Source organism: Arachis hypogaea, chromosome 14 (assembly GCF_003086295.3).
Source record: "Arachis hypogaea cultivar Tifrunner chromosome 14, arahy.Tifrunner.gnm2.J5K5, whole genome shotgun sequence".
In the NCBI taxonomy this organism is placed as follows: domain Eukaryota; kingdom Viridiplantae; phylum Streptophyta; class Magnoliopsida; order Fabales; family Fabaceae; genus Arachis; species Arachis hypogaea.
This window is the reverse complement of record NC_092049.1, coordinates 108,907,139-108,932,592: the sequence shown is the minus strand read 5'-3', so window position 1 is coordinate 108,932,592 and position 25,454 is coordinate 108,907,139. Positions and strand designations below refer to the sequence as shown.

General features: G+C 33.2%; 1 protein-coding gene and 1 non-coding gene across 4 annotated transcripts; one reads left to right on the top strand and one right to left on the bottom strand.

Annotated features, from left to right (window-relative positions):
* The first annotated feature begins 2,688 nt into the window (after positions 1-2,688).
* LOC112743659 (uncharacterized) lies at positions 2,689-7,336 on the top strand. Of its 3 annotated transcripts, XM_029292163.2 has the most exons (9): positions 2,769-3,120; positions 4,232-4,489; positions 5,163-5,377; positions 5,545-5,637; positions 5,776-5,920; positions 6,018-6,128; positions 6,224-6,306; positions 6,389-6,446; positions 7,032-7,336. In XM_029292163.2, exons 3-9 carry the CDS (start codon positions 5,168-5,170, stop codon positions 7,109-7,111), a joined length of 780 nt encoding a protein of 259 aa, XP_029147996.1. In that variant the 5' UTR covers positions 2,769-3,120; positions 4,232-4,489; positions 5,163-5,167; the 3' UTR covers positions 7,112-7,336. The 3 variants fall into 3 exon arrangements, with proteins under 3 accessions (XP_072070599.1, XP_072070600.1, XP_029147996.1); XM_072214498.1 differs by lacking the exon at positions 4,232-4,489 and having other exon boundaries at positions 2,689-3,120; XM_072214499.1 differs by lacking the exons at positions 4,232-4,489; positions 6,018-6,128 and having other exon boundaries at positions 2,734-3,120.
* A 17,568-nt stretch (positions 7,337-24,904) lies between these two features.
* Positions 24,905-25,012, bottom strand: LOC112745481 (small nucleolar RNA R71). Its single transcript, XR_003173408.1, has one exon. It is a non-coding gene; the product is annotated as a small nucleolar RNA R71 (small nucleolar RNA).
* Positions 25,013-25,454: the final 442 nt, after the last annotated feature.

Sequence of the window (25,454 nt, the reverse complement as noted above, 5' to 3'; positions counted from 1 at the left end):
CACATCACTGCCGTCGGAAAGGAGTTTGGACGGAAAAAGGGGAAGGGACCAACTAGGTGCATTTTTTCCAATCTCGAGGACATAAATAGTGCAATTGGAAAATCAGGGACCAAATCGGTGCATTTTGTGAATTTTAGAAACTACTTTGGGGTTTAACTCGTGAATTCTATGATGTAGAAAGAAAGATTCTTCTACATGTGTATGTTTGTGTTGTCAAAAGGGTAGTGTGACAAGTATTTAGAAAGAGAGTAGTTGAAGAAATAAGATTTGACATATTGCAGGTGAAATGTAGTGCATTTTGTCTTATGTAACATGTGAATGATGTATTAATTAAATAGGTTAATTATATTTATATTAATTTGTTATTAAAGATAATGTTGTGCCTGGTATAATTTTTTTTCATTTTTGAACTTTTTAAATGTACACTCTCTCTCCCCATATCACAGTAACAATTGAAAAGAAAATTTTTGAACCAATAAATCTAAGCTAAAGTTAATATAAAAAGAAATCTAAGTTAATAATTTTTCTTCCAACTCATGTTACTTGAAAAAGAAAATTCAATTAATTACTTTTATTTACATAATAAATATCATCTGAAAAATTAATTTTTACACACAAAAATTGATTAATATTTAGTTTAAATTAAATTAATAAATGTATAATATATATTAGAAAAATTATCATCATTCTTCAACACACTTCTATCGTCATAAAGAGAAACTAATCATATAATTTTGTTAAATCTGTTCAGATATATTTTTTTCGTTTAATAAAATAACAAATATTAAATATTCACTCAATAACATAGTTTATTCATTGTAAAAAATTAATAATTTAATTATAAATAATAGGTTGCATCTAAAATGTTCCAATTATAACTTGAAGTATTTAATTTTTTTTAGACAAATTTTTTTTTGAAATATCAATTATTAAAAGATTTTTTGTTTTTTAGTATTTAAAATTTTCTTTTAATTATTTTTTATAAACAACTGTAAATAGATATTTTAATGCAAACAAAATAACAAGACAGTGTCTACATAATATTGAAAAAATAACCATGTTTTCTTATATTTTTCTTGGTGTCTACCATATTTTTCTATATGCCTGGTATTATACAAATTTTGGGTGCGCGTATTTTTAGTGAGTTCAATTTTGATGTATTGAAATGTTACGTCATTAGATGTAAATATAAAATTATTTTATACTAACACTGCATTAAAATTAAATTTATTTTTAATTTCCCTTTATAACAAAAAGCAAAGTCTTTTGTTACAATTTTCATTCTTAAAAAAAATTACCTCTCCCAAAGCATATATTCTCTCTTTCTACACCATAAAAATGGCAGTATTACAAATACTGTTTTGACATCAATATTTATTAAACAACTAAATATAATTTTTTTTGTTTTATTAATTAAAAAATAATTTAAATATATAAATAATTAATAACAAACTATTTTTATAAGATGTCAAGAATATGTGGTGTTTGAATAATATTTTTTTTAAATATTTATATGTACCCAAGCAATATTAATAGATATATTGATATAATATTTAAATTAAATATATATAAATGTTACTGTTAATTTAAATGTATGTAAATATGTAAAGTTATATATTTTTTTGCTGGTTAAAATATGTAGATACATTTTTATATTTGTGAAATTGAATATATGTAAGTCATTAAAAAAGAAAAAAGGTATATATTAAAATAAATAAATATTAATAAATTTTTGTATGTAAAGTTAATATTTTTGGAGAGAGAGAGCATACATTCAAAAAGTTCAAAGATAAAAAAATTATACAAGACCAAATATTATCTTTAATAATTAATTAACATAAATATAATTAGCCTATTTAATCAATACATCATTTACATATTACATAAGATAAAATGTACTATATTTTATCTGCAACATGTCAAATTTTATCTTTTTAATTATTTTTTTTAAATATTTGTCACACTACTTTTTGACAACACAAATATACACATATAGAAGAATATATGTGAACGTGCCTGCATTATAGGATTTAAATTATCAAAAAATAGAATCAAGGATTTATAGTTTAGTTGATATTGATGTTAAAAAGTTACCAATATGGTAGTACTAAAAATAGTATATAGAGTAATATAGTAAAATTTGCTAACGCTAAACGCTAAAATTTTTAGAAATCGTTTATGAAAAGATTGCTTATAAAATTGAATAGATTATTGATAAATAAAAAATCAAATTGGTACGAAATTGCAATGAGTTCTATCGATTTTATTTCTAAATCAATTCGAAATTTCAAACTGAAGTGTAAAAGGGTTTTTTTTTTTTTTTTTTTTTTGTTGTTGTCTAATAGCTGAATCTATAGGTAATTAGGCATGTATCTTTTACACAATAAATTAGATACCGAATAATTTTATTACTTATCTCGTATTCATATATACGAATCGTATACCATATTAACGAATTTGTATACGCGTAATATCATGAAAAACTAAATAATTTTAAAAATATATACTGGTAAATAATAAATTTGATTTTTTAATTAATTTATTTGAAAAGATAATTAAAATAGCAGTTTTATCAGAATCCAACTGACTTGTTCGGTCGGACCGAAAATTCGGTGAACCGGTGATCAAGTTGGTCCGGATAAGGAAGAAAACCGACAAGATTCGATTTGAACTGGTCGTGTTTGACTAGAACCGGTGAACTGATCAGGTTAAAACTCGGAGCGGTTCGTTGCATTTTTTATTTTTTCCCCTCTCCCCAACGAAACAGCGTCGTTTTTGGCTTTCTGGAGGGAAAAAAGTGAAACCCTAAACTAAAAGCTACCCTCTCTCTCTTCGAGCAGCAGCAGCCCCATCCCCCTCCCTCTCTCAATCTCACTCAAGAAGGAGAGCCTCTGACTCTCACACTCCCAAAAAAGCACGCCCACCGCCACCGCCACCGCCACCGCCGGGCTACTCTGCTTCGTCTCGTGACTCTCGCGTCGGCCCCTGTGCATCTCCTTCCTGGCTCGTCGCCTCCTCTGCGTGACAGCGTCTCGCGTCCTCGTCCGGCGTGGCTCACCGTCGCTGCTGCCTTCCCCTTGCCAGACTTTGCTTCGCCGTGCTTGGTCTCCCTCTTCTCAGGTATATTTTTAATTTTTAATTTATTTATTCAGTTATTGACTTATTGCCTTATTGGGTTATAATTTGATTAACTGAGGAACTGATTAATGACGTTGATTAACTGAATCTGTCGATTTTGTAAGGGTTTTACAATGTATGATAAGAAACGTTGAGATGGGAGCTAACCAGACCTGTAACTTATCAAACCAATTTCTAACCAATTTCTACATATCAATCTTGCTTTTCTTGTTTTGGAGTCAAGCAATTCTGCTGTGCACTAACAGATTCTTCATTGTTGTTGATTATATTTGGTTGATTGTAATTTGTTGATTCAGGCAGATAATTCAATAGTGTAATATATTGTTGTTTTATATTATTGTTGTTCTAGATGGCTTCATCAAATACACCATCAGAAAAACCATCCTCCCAAATTTTGTTGGCAGATCATTCAAATTTTATTGATACATTGTAATATATGTAGGTTTAGTGGTTGATTGATGCTTTTGTTTTTCTGATTATTAGTGTTTAGGGTTGATTTGTTGCTGTTTTTATATCGTTATGGTGAATTGAGAGGCTGTTTTTATATTGTTGTTTATATATTGTTATGTGAATTTATATTGTTGGATAGTGGATAGATTTTGTGAATTGAGCTGTTTTGTTTATATTGTTTTGGATAGTGGATAGGTTTTGTTAATTTATATTGTTCTGCTCATGTTTATTCTGTTGCATAATCTTTGATAGCTTGGAAGTATTTGGCACTTCTCAAATTTTAAGTTTTTCGTGTAAAGTTTCAAATTTTTGAAACTTTATTGCTTTCTTCTATCCCCTTTATCTGCAGTACACGTCTTTGACAAATAATGATTTGGCAGAATTAGTTATTTTTAGAAGTTGAGACAATTGTTGTTAAAATGTTAGTGACAAACTGACAATATGTATTTCAAATTTTAAATTTTTGACTATTTTATGTTTTTTTTATTTATGTGAGACCGAATCAACCGGTTCAATAAGTGACCTACCGGTTGAACCAATGACTCAGTGACCTGGTAACCTGATCGATTCGATCACCGATTCGGTAATGACAACTATGTAAAATAGTAGGTTAAAAGATTTACACTCTTCAGTCTTCCTTCAGTGTCGCTGCTAGCCACTGTTTTGCGCCGCCGGTTGCCCCGCTTCCACTCTGTCACGTCAGACGTCGCCGCTGTCAGCCAGTGCTGTGCTCCGTCGCCTGGCTCACCTCTGCTCCTTCACGTTTCTGCCATTCCTTTTCCTTTTTTTCTTCCGTGTCTCTCTCTCCCTGGCCCACTGCCTCCCGGTCCGCCGTTAACGCCGTCAGCCGCTGCCTTGCACTGCACTGCTCCTTCGCCACTCCTTGCTTTACTCAACCCGTGTCAGTGGCTCTGGCTTTCTGCTCATTAGTATATGATAATTTAAACCACTTGTTACGTGTTAGATTGAATTGTTGAATCTTAAAACTACATAATATAATTGCTGGTGTTAAGTTAATTGTTGGTCAAATTATTAACTGCTCATGAATTTTATATATGTTATGTGGATGAATGTTAAATTTGGATGCTAACTCTTCCAATTTTTAGTTGAAATTGGCTGTAGCTTGTAGTAGTGAATAATAAACTATGCGAGTTAACTCGGTGAGTCTAGTCTAGCAGAGCTCTACGATTTTAACTGGACTTGCCTGTTTGACAACCATTGAAGTATTGATTTATAGATGGGTATACATTTCAAGTTTCAAAGCCTTTAAGAAGGTACACTTTTATTTGTAACTGTTACGTGAGTCTAAATACTGTGACATAAGAGTTATAAAAGAACATAGAAGAGCATTGTTATATTGTCAATCCCAGTTATAATAGAACATAAAAGAACACATATACTTGTTTTCTCTTCATAATCAATGTTGTATTGTATTGTGTCATGTTTTGTCATGTATGATGTATCATTGATTCTTGAGCTGTCATAGGGCATGCTTTTTCTGCTTTAACATAACCTTAAGTATGTATTGTTTTTCTGATGGATGGATTCTTCTCAATTTGTGGATGTTATTGTAGACAATATGCTCACTCCAAGTGCAAACAGTAGGCTGAAGCGTAAGATGCTTGAGACACAAACCCAATGCAGTGAAGAGAAAGAAGAGCCTAGAGAACTTGATAGTAAAATTGGAAAAGTTGATAGGGTGCTTGGTTCTCCACAGGATCCTAATGTTAGGTCGGGTGCCATATTTATATTGGAAAATGCTTCGCTGAAGAAAGGACTCGTTAAAAAGGTTATTTTTCTTTTTCTACATTGATTGTACATATATTTTATAGTGTTTTGATAGATAAATGTATATCACTTTCTTTGAGAATTAATAGATGAAATGACGATATATACATTGTTCCTGTATATAGGAAATAAACTAGTTCTTAATTCAATTTGTGGATTTTGTTTCAGGAGTGGAAAATCCTCAATTCACATGATGATGCCAATCTTCTGTTGAAGCAAAATAAGAGTCTTAATGATTATCGACCAGACATTGTTTTTGAGGTTTGTACTTTGTACACTAACTACTCAATCTCATAGCTTCTTTAAACTCTTTTTTTTTTTTTACAATGAATGTTACAGAATAGACTGCAAGAGTAAAATCCTAAGAATAAGTGATTCTTACTTGTTATACTTTTTCAGGCACTCCGTAGTGTTATTGATAGTCCACTTAATAAATATGGTTTGGTGGAAGCTATATTTGTGAAAATTGATGGAGGAGCCCTATTTGAAATCAAGCCACATGTTCGCATTCCTCGAACTTGTAAACGTTTCTGTGGTCTCATAGGTAAGTCATCTATTTTTTCTTTCATTCTTTTATTTTTAGATACTAAGAACTATATTTTTTTTTTAACTTTCACTAAAATTGTTTCTGAAATATGTAGTGGATTTGCTTAGAAAGTCTCGTGTTTGTGCTAAAGATACAAATGAAGTACTTATTCGTGTTGTTGAAGAGCCTGTAATGCGCCATTTACCAGTCAATTCTCATATAGTAGGTTGGTTGTATAGCTGTTTAGATCTCATTTTAGGTTTTGTTAATGTTTAGACAAACATTGGTTTTGAAAAAACAATGTTATTATGGAACATGCAGGCCTCTCTTATAATTCAAAGAAGGTGGTCCACATAGATGACTATGTTTCTTCCCTAAGTGATCATATGACGCCTGTTTTTGTGGTATAATTTATTTTATTAGTGAAATAGAAAGCCTTTGATCTTTGTGTTTTAATTATGATGATAGATTCTTATCTATTTTCAGGTGGGTGCAATGGTAAATGGGAAAGTAAAAGAAGACCACACACATGATTATATTTCTGGTATTAAATTAAATTAAAATTTGAAATATGTTTAATTTCTTAGATCTAATTTAACTTGTTTCATTTATACATACTTCATCTCTAAATTATATATGTCTATGTATTTTCGGTTGATAGGCTCTAATAATTAAGGAGGAACTTGTATTAAATTAAGAAAATGTGAAAGTTCTTTAGGGTGGATATCTTTATTTTGGATATTTCATTTATAAGATCTATATGGGTCTTGATTTTTCCAATGTGACTGAAACTTTGAGTAGATTGTTTAGCCTATAATTTTATTTGGGTACTAAGATTACAAAGGATTTTATGCTAAATGATAGGGAGAATAAATTAGTCTTGCTAACATTATGTGTATGTCTTTTCATTAATGGAATAGAATAGAACTAATTAAAATGGGCCAAAAGGAAAAGAAAAGAAACGGAACAAAGTTTCCCTTGTTTTGGAGAATCAAGAATGACAGTGGAATGGAGTGGAAGTTCCTTTTGATGGATTTTTGAATCTTTTCTAATTTCAAGAAACTTGTTCGAACCATGTTTTGATTTGAGAATAGAGAAAAGTAATGTTATCTTTTCGTTTACTTTGCAGTTTCTGATTATCCACTTGGTGCTAAATGCTGCGTAGGCCTTATCTGTGATGCATTGGAGCAAAAATGGAAGCTATTCTGAAATAATGAGTTACAGAAAGGGTTCTAAGTAAAATTATAAATGAGTCAACATGCTAATTTTACCAAGTAAAATTATAAATGAGTCAAAATGCTAATTTTACCTTTGTTATTTAATGTAAAGAGTGCCATCGTCTCTAACTATTTAGCTACAGATAGTCAGCTATTTTTTATTTTTTCATTTTTTGTACATTTACATGCTCTCCCAATGCATTAGTACTCTCAGCTACTCTTTTTTATTTTTTAGGAAACACAACCATTAGTAGTTTAGTGCCCATGAACAACTTTACGATCGCTGATAAAAGTATCCGTCAAACAAGAAAATTAAAGTACTCATGAAAGATGGGTTTCGTACGGCAAAAGTATCAAAATCTTAATATTTTTGTTGATTTTTTTTTATCAAAATTTACAAATTTGTTGTGATAAGTGTGAAGTGGATAAGAAGTGGATGTCCATTTCTCTGTTACTCAGAATATCAAGAGAAATTATAATTAATTGAGTTTGAAAAAGTGACCTCTTTTACGTATATAAATAAGAGACTAAAGTCTCAGGCAACACATACATCAATAATAATATTCTTCTCTTTCTCACTCTTTAATATTAGTAAATATATTAATCATCTCTATTACATTGAGATGGTAATTGTGATGAATATTGTTATTTAATTATACTTCCTTATTTTATATTTATTATTTATTTATTTATTTATTTTACAACACATTATTAGCACGAGATTCTGATCAAATTTTACGAAAATTCAGGTAATAAATTTTCATTATGTTGAAATACTCTCATCTTGAATTTAATGCTCTTAAAACAACTATTTATCATAGATACTAGATGCTGAAATCCATCTTGATTCAATGGATCTTGGAGATACCATTAAGGTTGAAAATAATTATCCTAGAAGGATAAAGCCAAAGTCATGATCCTCCTTCGTCGTCATCTTGACGAAGGATTGAAAAATGAATATAATTCAACAATGTTTCGAATCACCTCACGATTGAAATTATGTGGGAAAAAAGATAAATAATAATGATATGTTAGAGAAAACTTTCTTGACCTTCCATGACTCGAATGTGCTCCTACAGCAGCAGTATCAAGAAAAAGGATTTAAAAAATATTTTGAGTTAATTTTTTGTCTTCTTGTTGTTGAACGCAACAATGAGTTGCCTTTAAAAAAAATCATGAAGCGAGCCTAGCTGGCATCGCCCTGTTTTCTGAAGTAAATGCGGCAAATCATTACCCCAGAAGAGGTAAATGGCAAGGTTTTGGTAACAAGAAAAATTATGGAAGAAAAAAGAATTATGTTCACAAGAAAGGATCTCACCAGAAGTGGGATAAAGAAAGAAACACTGGGCAAAATAATTTAGCAGAGGATAAGTGTTTCCGTTGTGCTGGAAAAGGCCATTGGTCGCGTACCTGTCGGACACCAAGGCACCTAGTCGATCTTTATCAAACATCTTTGAAAAAAAAAAAACGACAAAGAAAAGGAAACAAATTTTGTTTCAAATGATGATGAAAATTTCACCACTTATTATGATGTATCTGATTTCTTTGAGGATCTTGAAGGAAATATTGGCCATTTGATCAATGATGGAATAGTTTAATATGTGAGATTGTTAAAGTATTTATGTAAATAAATAATGTAAGAAACTTATTGTTAAGTTTTATTTTTATGCATATGAATTTCAAATATGATATTTATGAATTTCAAAATTACTGAATATGCCAAGATAATAATAATAAAATTTTTAGAATATACTATACTTAGAACAAAATATTTTCAATCAAGAAAATAATTTTACTACACATATATTTCTTCTCATTTTATTATTATTATTCGTCTTTGAAGAAAATGGCAATGATATATAATAAAGATGTATGCCTTGCGGATAGTGCAAGTTCGCACACCATTCTCAAAATTAATATATACTTTACCCATCTTGTGTCAAAAAAAGAATATGTTAATACTATTATTGGCTCAGGCAATGTGATAGAAGACTCTAGAAGAACTATAATTTTGTTTTCTGGAGGAACAAAATTCAGAATAAATAATGCACTATTGTCTACTAAGTTTTTAAGGAACTTATTGAGTTTCAAGGATATTCACTTAAATGGGTATCATATTGAAACAATGAATGAGAAAAATCATGAGTACTTATGTATCACAACTCATGATTTAAATAAAAAAGTTATATTAGAAAAGTTACCCTCACTTTCATCTGGGTTATATTATACCAAGATGAGTGCAATTGAATCACATGCCATTGTAAACCAGAAGTTTACTAGCCCAAATGAATTCATAACTTGGCATGATCGATTGGGTCATCTGGGAACAACTATGATGCGGAAAATTATTGAAAACTCCCATGGACATTCACTAAAGAACCAGAAGATTCTTAAACCAAGTGAATTTTGTTGTGCTGCATGTTCTTAGGGAAAGTTAATTTTAAGGCCATCACCAGTAAATATTGGATTTGAGTCCCCTGAATTCCTAGAAAAGGATTCAAAACGATATATGTGGACCTATTCATTCACCATGTGGATCTTTTAGATATTTTATGGTTCTTGTAGACGCATCTTCGAGATGGTCACATGTGTGCTTATTGTCTTCTCGCAACCTGGCGTTTGCGAGATTACTAGCTCAAATTATTCGATTAAAAGTACAGTTTCCAGAAAATCCAATCAAAGCAATTCGTCTTGATAATGCTGGTGAATTTACTTTCCAAGCTTTTGATGCTTATTGTATGGCTAATGGAATAAGTGTTGAACATCCAGTATCTCATGTTCACACACAAAATGAGTTAGCAGCAGAATCACTTATTAAACGCCTCCAATTAATTGCTAGACCCTTACTTATGAGAACAAATCTCCCAACTTTGGCTTGGGCATGGTATTTTACATGCTGCATCACTTATTCGTTTGAGGCCAACAAGTTATCATCAGTTCTCTCCTATGCAATTAGCTTTTGGCTAGCAGTCAAATGTTTCCAATTTAAGAATATTCGGGTGTGCGATATATGTTTCCATTGCACCACCTTCTCGCACCAAAATGGGACCCCAAAGAAAATTAGGATATATGTTAGATATGATTCTCCCTCTATAGTGAGGTATATTAAAATACAAACTGGAGATGTATTTAAAGCTAGATTTTTAGATTGTCATTTTGATGAATCAAAATTTCCAACATTAGGGGGAAAGAATAAGCTTCCTGAAAAGGAACTTAATTGGAATGCATCATCCTTGATGCATCGATCAAGGCAATGTGAACTAGAAGTTCAAAAGATTATACATTTGCAAAGAATAGCAAATGAATTGTCTGATGCATTTTCTGATACAAAGAGGATAACCAAATCCTATATACCAGCTGAAAATGCTCCAATTCGAATTGAGGTCCCATTCAGATAAATAGCCACCGAAACAAATTCACGCCAGAAGCGTGGCAGGCCTGTCGGTTCCAAAGACAAAAATCTTCGAAAAAGAAAAGAGGTAAATATTATTCCTGTTGAAAAAGACATAGTAAAGACACCTGCAGTTGTCCAAAATTCTGATATAGTTTTAACGCCAGAAGACGTTCAGGTACCTGAAAATTGTAAAAATGACGAGATCTAATAAATTATGTCTTTACATGAGAAAAATGGGACCAAAATAAGACAATTGTCAATGAATTATTTGCATATAATGTGGCATTAAATATCATGCATGAAAGTAAGGATCTTGAGCCAAGAACAGTCAAAGAATGTCGACAAAAGAATGATTGGCCAAAATGGGAAGAAGCCATGAAGGCTGAGTTAGACTTACTTGCAAAATGTGAAGTCTTTGGACCTGTAGTCTGTACACCAGAAGATGTAAAACCTGTTGGATACAAATGGATATTTGTGAGAAAACGAAATGAGAAAAATGAAGTTGTATGCTACAAAGTTCGGCTTGTGGCACAAGGCATTTCACAAAGGCCCGGTACAGATTTTGAAGAAACACGTTCCCCTGTAGTGGATGTAATAACATTGCGTTATTTGGTCAGTTTATCCACATATCATAAACTACATATGTATTTAATGGATGTGGTAACAGCCTACTTATACGGCTCATTAGATCGTGATATCTATATGAAAGTCCCTAAAGGACTAAAGATATATAAACCATCAAATGAATATTCGCAAGGGTTATACTCAGTCAAATTGCAAAGATCTTTATATGGTTTAAAGCAATCTGGACGAATGTGGTATAATCGCCTTACTGAATATCTGGCCAAAAACAGATTCAAGAATGATGATATCTGTCCGTGTGTTTTCATAAAGAAATCTGCATCCGAATTCATTACAATTGCTGTGTACGTTGATGATTTAAATATCATTGGAACTCTTGAAGAGATTCCAACAATTATAAAAACTCTAAAAGAAGAGCTTGAGATGAAAGATCTTGGAAAGACTGAATTTTGTCTCGGCCTGCAGATCGAGCATATAAAAAATGAGATTTTTATTCATCAAATAACATACACAGAAAAGATCTTGAAGAGAATTTATATGGATAAGTCACATCAATTAAGTACCCTAATGATCAAAAGGTCTTTGGATGTGAAAAAAGACCAATTCCGTCCTAAAGAAGAAAATGAAGATATCCTTGGTCCTGAAGTACCATATCTTAGCGCCATTGGAGCGCTAATGTATGTTGCTAATAATACACAACCTGATATATCATTTGCTGTGAATTTATTAGCAAGGTAGAGTTCTTCTCCAACTAGAAGACATTGGAATGGAATCAAACAAATCTTTTGATGTCTTCATGGAACGGTCGATATGGGATTGTTCTATCCATATGGATCTAAGTCACAATTAGTTGGTTATGCTGATGCTGGATACTTGTCTGATCCATACAAAGGGAGATCTCAAACAGGATACCTATTCACGTATGGTGATACAGCTATATCATGGAGGTCCACGAAACAGACGATAGCAGTAACCTCCTCTAATCATGCTGAAATACTAGCGATACATGAAGCAAGTCGCGAGTATTTTTGGCTCAAGAGTTTGATCCAATATATAATGTCATCATGTGGACTGATTGATCATAAGATAGCTCCAACTGTTCTGTTTGAAGATAATACAACATGCATTGCTCAACTTAAAGGTGGATACATCAAAGGTGATAGAACAAAGCATATTTCTCTCAAATTCTTCTTCACTCATGATCTTCAAAACTAAGGAACAATTGATGTCCAACAGATCCACTCAAGTGATAATCTGGCAGATTTATTTACAAAGTCACTCCCAAAATTCTCCTTTGAAAAATTGGTACATCAGAATGGGATGCGCCGATTTCGAGACATTAAATGATGTCGACAAAAGGGGGAGACTGTACTCTTTTTCCCTTGGTCAGGTTTTTTCTCATTGGATTTTTCTTGACAAGATTTTTAATGAGGCAGTCCCCATCACAAAGGATTTTGTACTCTTTTTCCTTCACTAAAGTTATTTCCCATTGGATTTTTCTTTAGTTAAGTTTTAACGAGGCATAATCCTAAATGGTCATCTAAGGGGGGTGGTGTGATAAGTGTGAAGTGGATATGAGGTGGATGCCTATTTCTCTATGTTAATCAGGATATCAAGAGAGATTACAATTAATTGAGCTTGAAAAAGTGACCTCTTGTACATATATAAATAGGAGGCTAAAGCCTCAGGCAATACATACATCAACAATAATAATCTTCTCTCTCTCACTCTTTATATTTAATATTAATAAATATATTAATTATCTCTATTATATTGAGATAGTAATTGTGGTGAATATTTTTATCTAATTATACTTCCTTAGTTTATATTTATTACCTCTTCCTTATTTATTTATTTATTTATTTTACAACAAAATTAACTCATCTTTCATCTTCAACCACAACTCCACGGTGACGATGAGCAACGAAGAGGCTACTAGAGGTGGCAAGGATGTTACTAATGGCAGTGACGATTCTGCTGTAGGCGGCAATGACAAGGAAGTCAATTAGGAGGCCGCGACGATGACGAACGAGTGTGGAGGGAAAGGCGACGATGCTGTTGAACAAGCGTTATGCAAGACACGGCAACGATGACGTGCTGACAGCGAGAGAGTGGTAACCGACAGTGAGAATAGTTGTTGTAGATTTAGCCATGTTAAGGTTCTGATTCTGGTTATCATTCTCTTATATCTGAAAGAGTGTTTTTTTGGTAAATTTTGAAAAGAATAAGAAGATTTGGGAGAAAAAAAACAAAAGTGCTGAAACTGTAGCCATTGATGGATGGAATTTTTTGAAGTACTGCTAATGTTGAAGTTTGGGAAAGAGAAAAGGGTTGGGTTAATTTAGAAATTTTATTAAAAAGTAAAAAAAAAATTAAACTTTAGATACTTTCGTTGTACAGAACCCATCTTTCATGTGTATAATGTTTTCTTGTTTGATGGGTACTTTTGTCAGCGTTCGTAAAATTAATGGGTACTAATGGTTGTTTATCCTATTTTTTAGTTTTAAATATGATCTTTAAGCGCTAAAGTAAAAAGGAAAAAAAAAGGCTTTTTTGTTTTGTTTAAAAAGTCTTTAAACACTAAAGTTAAAAAAAATTACTATTCTTTTCCCAATTCTCCAAACTTTCCCCCTTCCTTTACAAAAGGTTTTAGAGATATGATATAATTTTTTGTAAATATGATTAGAAAAATGAGATAAAAGTATTGATTTAAGAATCATTATCTTACGGATAAATTATTATAACTCCTAAAGTTTAATTATAATTTTAGAATAAATGACCATTTGTACCTATAAAAGATGCAAATACTTACAAATGTACCCATGGAAGAAGGAAACTCACCTTGTAATCACAGATGACCTCCATGTGCCAGAAGTGCCATGACGTTGGTTACGCACTTGGTCTGTTAATATCCGAATCTACGTGGTAGCAAAATCCCTCCAAGCCTATCTATGTGTAATCCAACTTTTTTTTTCTTAAGAAATAGGGAAAGAAAACTTTTCACACCCCTCTGTGCCCTAGTAGAGCTCTATTGCTGTCACCACTACCATCCCAAATCGGAAAAGAAGATCAGAGCACCTCCATTCTGCGACAGAGACAGTTCCCCAGTTTAATCAAGTTGTTGCTTCACTACCCGTAATCCACCATCGTTGAAAGTATCTCACCATCCACTACCTATAGCCCATCATTGTTGCTCCACGAAGAACAAAGATATCTCATTACCATCTTAGAATGATTCTGCGACTTTCTCGGATATTCTGATTATTTTTTATGGGTTTGAAAAATGTTAGTCATTTGGGTTAGGGTTAGATTTTTTGTTGCTATGTTGTTATCTGTAATTACATGGAATGGTACTTTAGATTATACTGTATTGCTTGCAAGGATGACCACTGTCCATATTACTTTGTGTATTAATCATAGAGAAAGATTTAAGCGAGGTCCATGTGGGAAGCTTGTGTATGTTGGTAGGAAAGTAATATTGAGAGGATTAATGTGGATATCTTCAATGGATTTTTCATAAATGATTTACTGAAGGACATTGGGTATATGTCCATTACTTATTTTTATTGGCTAGAACCTGGTAAGGAGCTTGATAATGGGCTGAAATTGTTAAGGGCTTATATGGACATAGTTAAGTTATATCAGGCTGCCGTGAAGAATGGTAACATAATTGACTTATACATAGAACACCCTGTAAATGATCCTGTTATGGTTGAAGAGAATATTACTCCAACAAAGATGAGATTGAATACTTGTGCTAAGAGGAATCCAATTCCAAAGAAGACTCCAAGAAGAAGAATTATAGTTGTTGAGGATGATAATGATGCTAAAATAGTGGGTCATGTACAAGTTTGAAGGAGGCCCATGGTAGAGGTGAGGCTATAATAGGGAAAAAGCCCATGAAGCAAGCAATCAGGTTGAAGTTAAGGCCCAAAAGGAGGATGGTGGCAATGTGTCCCAACAAAGATCTCCAGCAAAACAAATGTCTCAGCCTCCCACAATACCTGTATAACCAGATGAGCCACATACATTCTAATTAATCACAATCTTCATAGCATCCCAATGAGCATGAGTAGTAGCCAATACATACTACTGGTTCAACATCTCCAAGTGCAGTTTTTGCCTCAGTATCTAGTGAAAATGAAGCCCAAGAAACTGAATAAGTAACCCAGTACATTCCACAGCCATATAGAAATTCACTTTCATAATCAAACCCTGAATCATATGCAATTCCACCCTCTAATACTAACAGTACTCCTCAGAACAACCAGACCAACCTTGATGAGTAAGCTAAGGAAAGGCCTAAGGTGAACAATAGAAGATAAGCAAAGAGGTCTCCCCCTACTAGACAATCTTTCATACCCAACTCCGATCCTAAAAAGCCTCCATCCATCTATGTCCCTATTGACATGGAAGAATTCTCGAATGAAAATGCTGGATATCATTGCTATGAGTCAAAAGAATTGAGAAGCATAGCAAGTGATGAAGATGTTGATCAACCTTCAGTCTTTCCTCAAAACAATATTGATGCTCCTATTGGCCAAGTCCGGTTGGAGTTGGAGATGGAGTTTGAACCACAATCATTTCAAAAAGGTATTTCGGAAGTTTAACATCAATATTTGACGGAGCATATTCTTCCTTCGATGTGATTCAACCAGAAGCAAGGCATTTTGCTATGATGAGGAATTCCTGTGGCAAATATACTGTACTAAGAGGTCATTTTTCCTGAGCTATTAGGTCAAGACGTTTGTCAATGAACACACCTACAACAGAGACAACCATTGTAAGTCAGCAGACAAAAAATATGAAAAATGGGTTGTAGATAAATTAGATGAGAGAATAAGAGTCCAACCAAATATGATAGTAAGGAAGGCTGACCAATTCTTCAGAAATGAGTATGATGTGCTGATTAATGAAAGAAAAATTTACAGATCGATGGTCAAAGAAAAGGAGATAATAGAGGTTCTAAGATTGCTTAGTATGCTAGGCTCCATGATTATGCAAATGAGATACTGAAGACTAACCTGGGGTCTATGACGAGGATACATACTAATCCACAACCTGATTCAAATCCTCTATTCCTCATAATTTATGTAGGTTTTGATGCCTGTAAAAAGGAATTTCTTGGAGGATGCAAACCACTTATAGGGTTAGATGGGACTTTTCTCAGAAGATACTACGGGGGTCAATTGTTTACAGCCATAGGACAGGACGCAAATAACTATATACACCCTATTGCCTATGCCATTGTAGAATCCGAGAACAAAGCCAGGTGGAAATGTTTTTAGAGATACTAGAAGAGGACCTTGGAGATTTTAGAGCAAATGGATTTAACTTCACGTCAGATATGCAAAAGGTGCCTACTATATTTAAGGATTTTAGTGAGTTAATATATTCTATTTATTGATATGGATTCTCTGTATATTTGCATGATTAGTGAGTTCTGTTAGTGATTAGGGAGCCCTGTTAGTGATTACTGAGTGTTGTTAGTGAGTTGTTTTATTAGTGAATTGTTCTATTAGTCATTATTTTGATCTGTTAGTGATTAGTGAGTGTTGTTCTTGAATTGTTCTGTTAGTGATTGGTGAGTGTTGTTCGTGAATTACTTGCATGATTATTATTGATCTGTTTGTTTTTTATTTAGGGTTTATGGTTTTATTTAAATGAATTACTTGCATGATTATTATTGATCTGTATTGGTAATGCCGTTTGTTGTTAGGGGTTTTCAGAATTTATCACTTTTTTTAATTGTTTTGTTGATTTGTATTAGTTGCTGTTAGGGAAGTGACGCGAGCCATCAGTCGGTTTAGAATTTCTCAAAAAAAGAAAAAATTTCTTCGTTAGTAGTATAGTTTCAAACTAACAAATGACTCTAATCAAAGTTTAAATGATTGTCAAAATTCAAATCAAAATAACCAGGAGTAGTATCCCGGGTCGTTCTCCCTAGAACTTGCAATCAAGTGCTCAATTATTGGCTATCAGAAAAATCGAGGGTTGATAGCAATAAACACGAAATGTAAAAAGCAAGAAATTAAATTAGCATGAAAGGCATTAAACTAAAAGCAATTAAAGCAATGGAAAGAAAATTCAATTGTAAAAAGATCTTGGCAAGGGTTGATGGTTAAGGATCACTTTTCTTGTTACTAACCACAACATGATAATTACAAAGAGCAAGCCCACTTCTTCATCCCCATTATCAGAGGAAAGTTAAATGGGTTTAATTAATCCTAATCCATAAGTTATAATCAACTTACTAATTGAATTAGATTAGCGTCAATGGAAACAAGACTAATTAAGATCTCCAAATTATCAATCAACTTGGATATTAGTAACTCAAGGTCACCCAAGTTACCGACCCAAGCCAAGAATACAAAAATCTACTCTAAAACTAAAAGGAGCATTTCATCAAATACTTAGGATGCATAAAAGTAAAACATGACAATTTGCAATAATAATAAAATCTAAAACTACCAAAACAAGATAACGATAATAGCAACTAAAGCAAACATCAGAGGATATGAAAACATAAAATTGCATCAAATGGAAGTGAAATTCAACAATTATTCATAAACTAAAATAGACAAAATAAAGAAGCTAACAAGAGAAACTAGGAAAATTGAGACAATAGAACAAGAAAATGTAAAGAGAACTACTCAAGAACAAGAATTAAAATCTACATCTAAGAGAGTTTAACCTAAAACTACCCTAGATTCTAGAGAGAAGAGAGAGCTTTTCTCTCTAGAATTCTATCCTAAAACATGATTCTAAACTATTCTATGACTACTTGGTTGATCTTCCCTTAGTCTTGCCTTCAAATGCTTCAGAAATGAGTTAGATTGGGCCCAAGAAAGCCTTAAAATTGCGACCCATGTGTTTACTTAAGTAAATCACGTGTTGATAGTCATGCATACGCATGAGGCATGCGTACGCGCAACTGGGCATATTTCCAAAACTTTATTTTTTCATGAATTCTCCACTTTTACATGCTTTTTCTTCATTTCTTCAAGTCATCCTTGTCTTCTAAGCCTAAAATACTCAACAAACACATCAAGGCATCGAATGGAATATAAATGAATTAAATTTAGCATTTAAGGGCCTAAAAAGCATGTTTTTAATCATTAAGCACAATTAAAAGAAATTCATAAATGCTATTTCAATGAATAATTGCAAGATAAGTTAATAAATTCTCTTCTTTTCAACCCAAAATTCACCCTAAAATATGAGTTTATCAACCTCCCCACACTTAAATGATAGCATGTCCTTATGCTAAGTATCAAGAAAGACATGATCAAGGAATATCATACTTATTATATGCAATCTAACTAAATGCAATTTACCGTCTATATCCTATGTAAACTTACTTAGTAAAAAATAAATCAAAGTCCGAGAGCATTGATAAGCAAGAAGGACAAAAATAATGATAGTCAAATCAACTCCACAATTGATTCAAGTCTTAAAAAGTTTAATGAACTTGCAAGATAAAGCTTCAAGAGCAAAGATAACATAGAATTGAACAATCGAACCCTCATTGGATGTGCATACGCTCTAAACTCTTTAGTGTTTATGGTTGATTCACTCAATTCTCTTCTAACCTTATTTTTAAGACTTGTTTTTCTTCTAACAATCAACAAGTGTTCTATGCATGAATACAATCATCAATAGGGCTTTTGAGGGTTGTAATAGGGCTAGGGACAAGGTGAGATTATATTTGGCCAAGTGGACTTGAAAATCAAATTCTTGATTAGCTTAGACTCCTACCTAACCTACAACAATCTTTTCAACCCTAAGGCACACTCCTAGCTACCCATTATTCATTCATTTATTTATTTTTTTTACCTACTAATACATTTTTTTTCAATTCACATCCCATATGTATTATTCTTATTACTTCTCTTTGGGACATTTGTCCATTTTTTTCTTTTTTTCTCGTGTTTTTTTCTTTTATATTGATATTTTTTCTTTATTCTTTATTTATATAACATAATATATACACAAGAGAGTAATGCATATGGTTTAAGTATTTAATGCATGAATATGTATCCAATTTTCAAAATTTTCAATGAAAACCCAAAATGAAAAATTTCTTATTCTCTACCACCGTTTTTTCCTTTTTTTTTTTAAAAAACTCCCCCTACACACTTAGATCATTCACACTCATTAGTCTAAGCTAATCAAGAATTCAAATCAAGACATCTATTATTTTTTGCTTATGGTTAATGATGTGCTAAAATTAAGAACCAAGGGGGTTAATCAAGCCCAAATTTGGTTACAATGGTAGATGCACAGGGTAGGGTCATATGAAAAGGTGAGCTCAAAATAAAATGAAGGCCTCAATCATGTAAATGGATTCATACACAGAATAATAGATATAAAGAATCAAACAAATCAAAGATTACAATTATAGAAAGAAAATAACATACACAAGAATGAAATAATGGTTAATATATATGATGCAACCACACATAAAAGCTCAAATCTTACTTGGTTATGTGTTCTAGCTCTAATCTTTGTTCCAAAATATAATTCAAGCAATTTCAATGAAAAATATTTTAACTCAAATCAATTTTGGAATGCCCTATAAAGAAATAATTTTGGGATTCTATTATTTTAACTAAGTGGACAACAATTTATTTATACATATATACAAAAAAACATTTCAAGGAGTGGTTGGATGAAAATCAAAATTCTAAGTTTTTTCCCTATTCTATACTAATCTCAATCATCTCATGCAAAAATTACTTAGATCATATTATCCAATATTCATCCACATACAAAAAAAAAGATATATATACAAACTAAGAAAAATGTAACTACTGAAAGAGAATTTAAAGTAAACAAAATAAAGGTACAAGTGTTTGGAATAGAAGGTTTTCACCCAAAGATCAGTCACCGATCTCCCCACACTTAAACGTTTGCACGATCCTCCATACATTCAAAGATAAGCAAGGGGGTACGGAGACTTCACGGATCGCCACCTTCAACTTGTGGATCAATCGGCTGCTGCATGTTCTTTCTTCTGCTTCCCTTGTTGCTAATGATTACTCATCCTGAAAAAATATAAAACAAAATATATTAAGACAAGAAAATTCTCAGACACATGAGCATAGATTGTTAGAATGAGGTAACAATCACTAAAATGAAGTGAGTTAATCAGCGTGGGGCATTGATGAAAATAGTATGTGAATTCTAAGTTGCACGCGATTTAGAACTCACATACTAGCATTTAAAAGTTATGTCACAACTATACCAAAACACATATACTCACTTATTTTAATGTGCCTAAGATGCTTTAAAGATAAATATGCAAGTTAAAGCAACAAACAATCAACAAGAAGCATAAGAACTTAGACGAGTAACCAAGTATTTGTGAAGCGGAAAGAGAAAAGGGAATTGATTGGATGTGTGAAGAAAATTACAAAGCAAAATGATGAGCGGATAATTTATACGCTTTTTGACATTGTTTTTAGTATGTTTTTAGTAGGATCTAGTTACTTTTAGGGATGTTTTCATTAGTTTTTATGTTAAATTCACAATTCTGGACCTTACTATGAGTTTGTGTGTTTTTCTGTGATTTCAGGTATTTTCTAGTTGAAATTGAGGGACTTGAGCAGAAATCAGATTCAGAGGTTGAAAAAGGACTGCTGATGCTGTTGGATTCTGACCTCCCTGCACTCAAAGTGGATTTTCTAGAGCTACAGAACTCGAAATGGCGCGCTTCCAATTGCGTTGGAAATTAGACATCCAGGGCTTTCCAGCAATATATAATAGTCCATACTTTGGCCAAGAATTGACGACGTAAACTGGCGTTCAACGCCAGCCTTCTGCCCAAATCTGGCGTCCAGCGCCAGAAAAGGATCCAAAACCAGAGTTGAACGCCCAAACTGGCACAGAAACTGGCGTTCAACTCCACAAATGACCTCTGCACGTGCTACACTTAAGCTCAGCCCAAACACACACCAAGTGGGCCCCGGAAGTGGATTTATGCATCAATTACTTACTCATGTAAACCCTAGTGACTAGTTTATTATAAATAGGACCTTTTACTATTGTATTAGGTATCTTTTGATCATCTTAGGATCTTAGGACCATCTTTGAACGCATTGTTCTTAGACCATAGGGGCTGGCCATCTCGGCCATGCCTGGACCTTCACTTATGTATTTTCACACGGTAGAGTTTCTACACTCCATAGATTAAGGTGTGGAGCTCTGCTGTTCCTCAAAGATTAATGCAAAGTACTACTGTTTTCTATTCAATTCTTCTTATTTCGCTTCTAAGATATCCATTCGCACCCAAGAACGTGATGAAGGTGATGATTATGTGTGACGCTCATCATCCTTCTCCCTTATGAACGCGTGCCTGACAAACACTTCTGTTCTACATGAAATAAGCTAGAATTAGTATCTCTTAGATCTCCTAACCAGAATCTTCGTGGCGTAAGCTAGAATGATGGCGGCATTCAAGAGAATCCGGAAGGTCTAAACCTTGTCTGTGGTATTCCGAGTAGGATTCAATGATTGAATGACTGTGACGAGCTCCTAACTCGCGATTGCAGGGCGTTAGTGACAGACGCAAAAGGATAGTAAATCCTATTCCAGCATGATCGAGAACCGACAGATGAATAGCCGTGCCGTGACAGGGTGCGTGAGCATATTATTCACTGAGAGGATAAGATGAAGCCATTGACAAGGGTGATGCCTCCAGACGATTAGCCGTGCCGTGACAGGGCATTGGATCATTTTCCCGAGAGATGACCGAAAGTAGCCATTGACAGTGGTGATGTATCACATAAAGCCAGCCATGGAAAGGAGTAAGACTGACTGGATGAAGATAGCAGGAAAGCAGAGGTTCAGAGGAACGAAAGAATCTCCATTCGCTTATCTGAAATTCCTATCAATGAATTACATAAGTGTCTCTATCCCTATTTTATTAATTAATATTCGAAAACACCATTATCACTTTATATCTGCCTGACTGAGATTTACAAGGTGACCATAGCTTGCTTCATACCAACAATCTCCGTGGGATTCGACCCTTACTCACGTAAGGTATTACTTGGACGACCCAGTGCACTTGCTGGTTAGTTGTATCGAAGTTGTGACAATTATGAATTAAGATCAGAGCACCAAGCTTTGGAGCCATTACCAGGATTTGTTCGAGCCTGGAGATCACAATTTCGTGCACCAAGTTTTTGGCGCCGTTGCCGGGGATTGTTTGAGTTTTTGGGAAGCTTTTGGTCCGGTAACATCAGTGCCAAGTCTGATCCGGCAACAACACCAAGTTTTTGGCGCCGTTGCCGGGGATTGTTTGAGTTTTCGGCAAGCTTTTGGTCCGGTAACATCAGTGCCAAGTCTGATCCGGCAACAACACCAAGTTTTTGGCGCCGTTGCCGGGGATTGTTTGAGTTTGGACAACTGACGGTTCATCTTGTTGCTCAGATTAGGTAATTTTCTTTTTATTTTATTTTCAAAAATTTTTCAAAAATATTTTCAAAAATCTCTCATCTGTTTTCGAAAAAAATAAAAATGTTTTCAAAAATTTTCTTCAGAATTTTTAAGAATGAATTATAGTGTTTCATGAAGCATGTGAAGCCTGGCTAGCTGTAAAGCCATGTCTAAATTCTTTTGGACTGAGGCTTCCAACCATCAGCTCTTACACGACTGTAGGGTATGTCAGGCATGTCATGTCTGAATTACATGCTGAAGCTTGGCTGGCCATTGGCCATGTCTAGTGTTTTGGACTGGAGCTTTCTTTGAAAGCTTGGCTGGCTAGTGAGCCATGTCTAATTCCTGGACTGAAGCTTTAGACTAAGAATGCAAGATTCCTGGAATTCATATTAAAAATTTTGGAATCCTTATTTTCCTTTTTCATATAATTTTCGAAAAAAATCCAAAAAAAAATTAAAAAATCATAAAAATCAAAAATATTTTCTGTTTCTTGTTTGAGTCTTGAGTCATATCATAAGTTTGGTGTCAATTGCATATACATCTTGCATTTTTCGAAAATTCATGCATTCATAGTGTTCTTCATGATCTTCAAGTTGTTCTTGGTAAGTCTTCTTGTTTGATCTTGATGATTTTTTGTTTTGTGTCTTTTCATGTTTATCATATGCATTCTTGAATTCTTAGTGCGTAAGCATTAAAGAATTCTAAGTTTGGTGTCTTGCATGTTTTCTTTGCATTAAAAGTTTTTCAAAAATATGTTCTTGATGTTCATCATGATCTTCATAGTGTTCTTGGTGTTCATCTTGACATTCATAGCATTCTTGCATGCATTCATTGTTTTGATCTAAAAATTTCATGCATTGCATAATTTTCATGTTTTCATAAAAATTCAAAAAATCAAAAAAATATCTTTCCCTTTTTCTCTCATCAAATTCGAAAATTTGGATTGACTTTTTCAAAAATTTTTAAAATCAAATTGTTTCTTATGAGTCAAATCAAATTTTCAATTTGAAAATCTTATCTTTTTCAAAATCTTTTTCAAAAATCAAATCTTTTTCAAATTTCTTAGTTATTTTCGAAAATTCCAAAAATATTTTTCAAAAATCTTTTTCTCATTTTTATACCACATTTTCGAAAATAACATAATCAATTAATGTTTTGATTCAAAAATTTGAAGTTTGTTACTTGCTTGTTAAGAAAGATTCAAACTTTATGTTCTAGAATCATATCTTGTGATTTCTTATGAATCAAGTCATTAATTGAGATTTTAAAAATCAAATCTTTTTCAAAACTAATTTCAATCATATCTTTTCAAAAATATCTTCTTATCTTATCTTTTTCAAAAATATCTTTTCAAAATATCTTTTCTAACTTCCTAACTTCCTATCTTTTCAAAATTTGTTTCAACTAACTAACTAACTTTTTGTTTGTTTCTTAACTTTTTCAAAACCACCTAACTAACTATCTCTCTCAATTTTCGAAAAGATCTCTCACCTTTTTCAAAATTTCTTTTTAATTTATTAATTATTTCAATTTTTAAAACTTAATTTTCGAAAATTACTAACAATTTTTCAAAAACCATTTTCAAAAATCACTAACTCCTTTTCAAAAATAATTTTCGAAAATTCCCTCCTTCTCTCTCATCCTATTCTATTTATTCATTCATTAACTAACATCTCTTCCTCACATCATCACCAAATTCGAACCCCCTCTTCTATCTGTGTTCGAATTTCTTCCTCTTTTCTTCTACTCACATAAGGGAACCTCTATACTGTGGTAAAGAGAATCCCTATTATTATTATTATCATTTTTCTGTCCATTCTTCCTTGTCATATGAGCAGGAGCAAGGATAAGAACATTCTTGTGGAAGCAGATCCAGAACCTGAAAGGACTCTGAAGAGAAAATTAAGAGAAGCTAAAATACAACAATCCAGAGATAACCTTTCAGAAATTTTCGAACAGGCAGAGGAGATGGCAGCCGAAAATAATAATAATGCAAGGAAGATGCTTGGTGACTTTACTGCACCTAATTCCAATTTACATGGAAGAAGCATCTCCATTCCTGCCATTGGAGCAAACAACTTTGAGCTGAAACCTCAATTAGTTTCTCTGATGCAGCAGAACTGCAAGTTTCATGGACTTCCATCTGAAGATCCTTTTCAGTTCTTAACTGAATTCTTGCAGATATGTGATACTGTTAAGACTAATGGAATAGATCCTGAAGTCTACAGGCTCATGCTTTTCCCTTTTGCTGTAAGAGACAGAGCTAGATTATGGTTGGATTCTCAACCTAAAGACAGCCTGAACTCTTGGGATAAGCTGGTCACGGCTTTCTTAGCCAAGTATTTTCCTCCTCAAAAGCTGAGCAAGCTTAGAGCTGATGTTCAAACCTTCAGACAGAAAGAAGGTGAATCCCTCTATGAAGCTTGGGAAAGATACAAACAGTTGACCAAAAAGTGTCCTTCTGACATGCTTTCAGAATGGACCATCCTGGATATATTCTATGGTGGTCTATCTGAGCTATCTAAGATGTCATTGGATACCTCTGCAGGTGGATCCATTCACCTAAAGAAAACGCCTGCAGAAGCTCAAGAACTCATTGACATGGTTGCTAATAACCAGTTCATGTACACTTCTGAAAGGAATCCTGTAAGCAATGGGACGCCTATGAAGAAGGGAGTTCTTGAAGTTGATACTCTGAATGCCATATTGGCTCAGAACAAAATATTGACTCAGCAAGTCAATATAATTTCTCAGAGTCTGCATGGAATGCAAGCTGCATCCAACAGTACTCAAGAGGCATCTTCTGAAGAGGAAGCCTATGATCCTGAGAACCCTGCAATAGCAGAGGTAAATTATTTAGGTGAACCTTATGGAAACACCTATAACTCAACATGGAGAAATCATCCAAATTTCT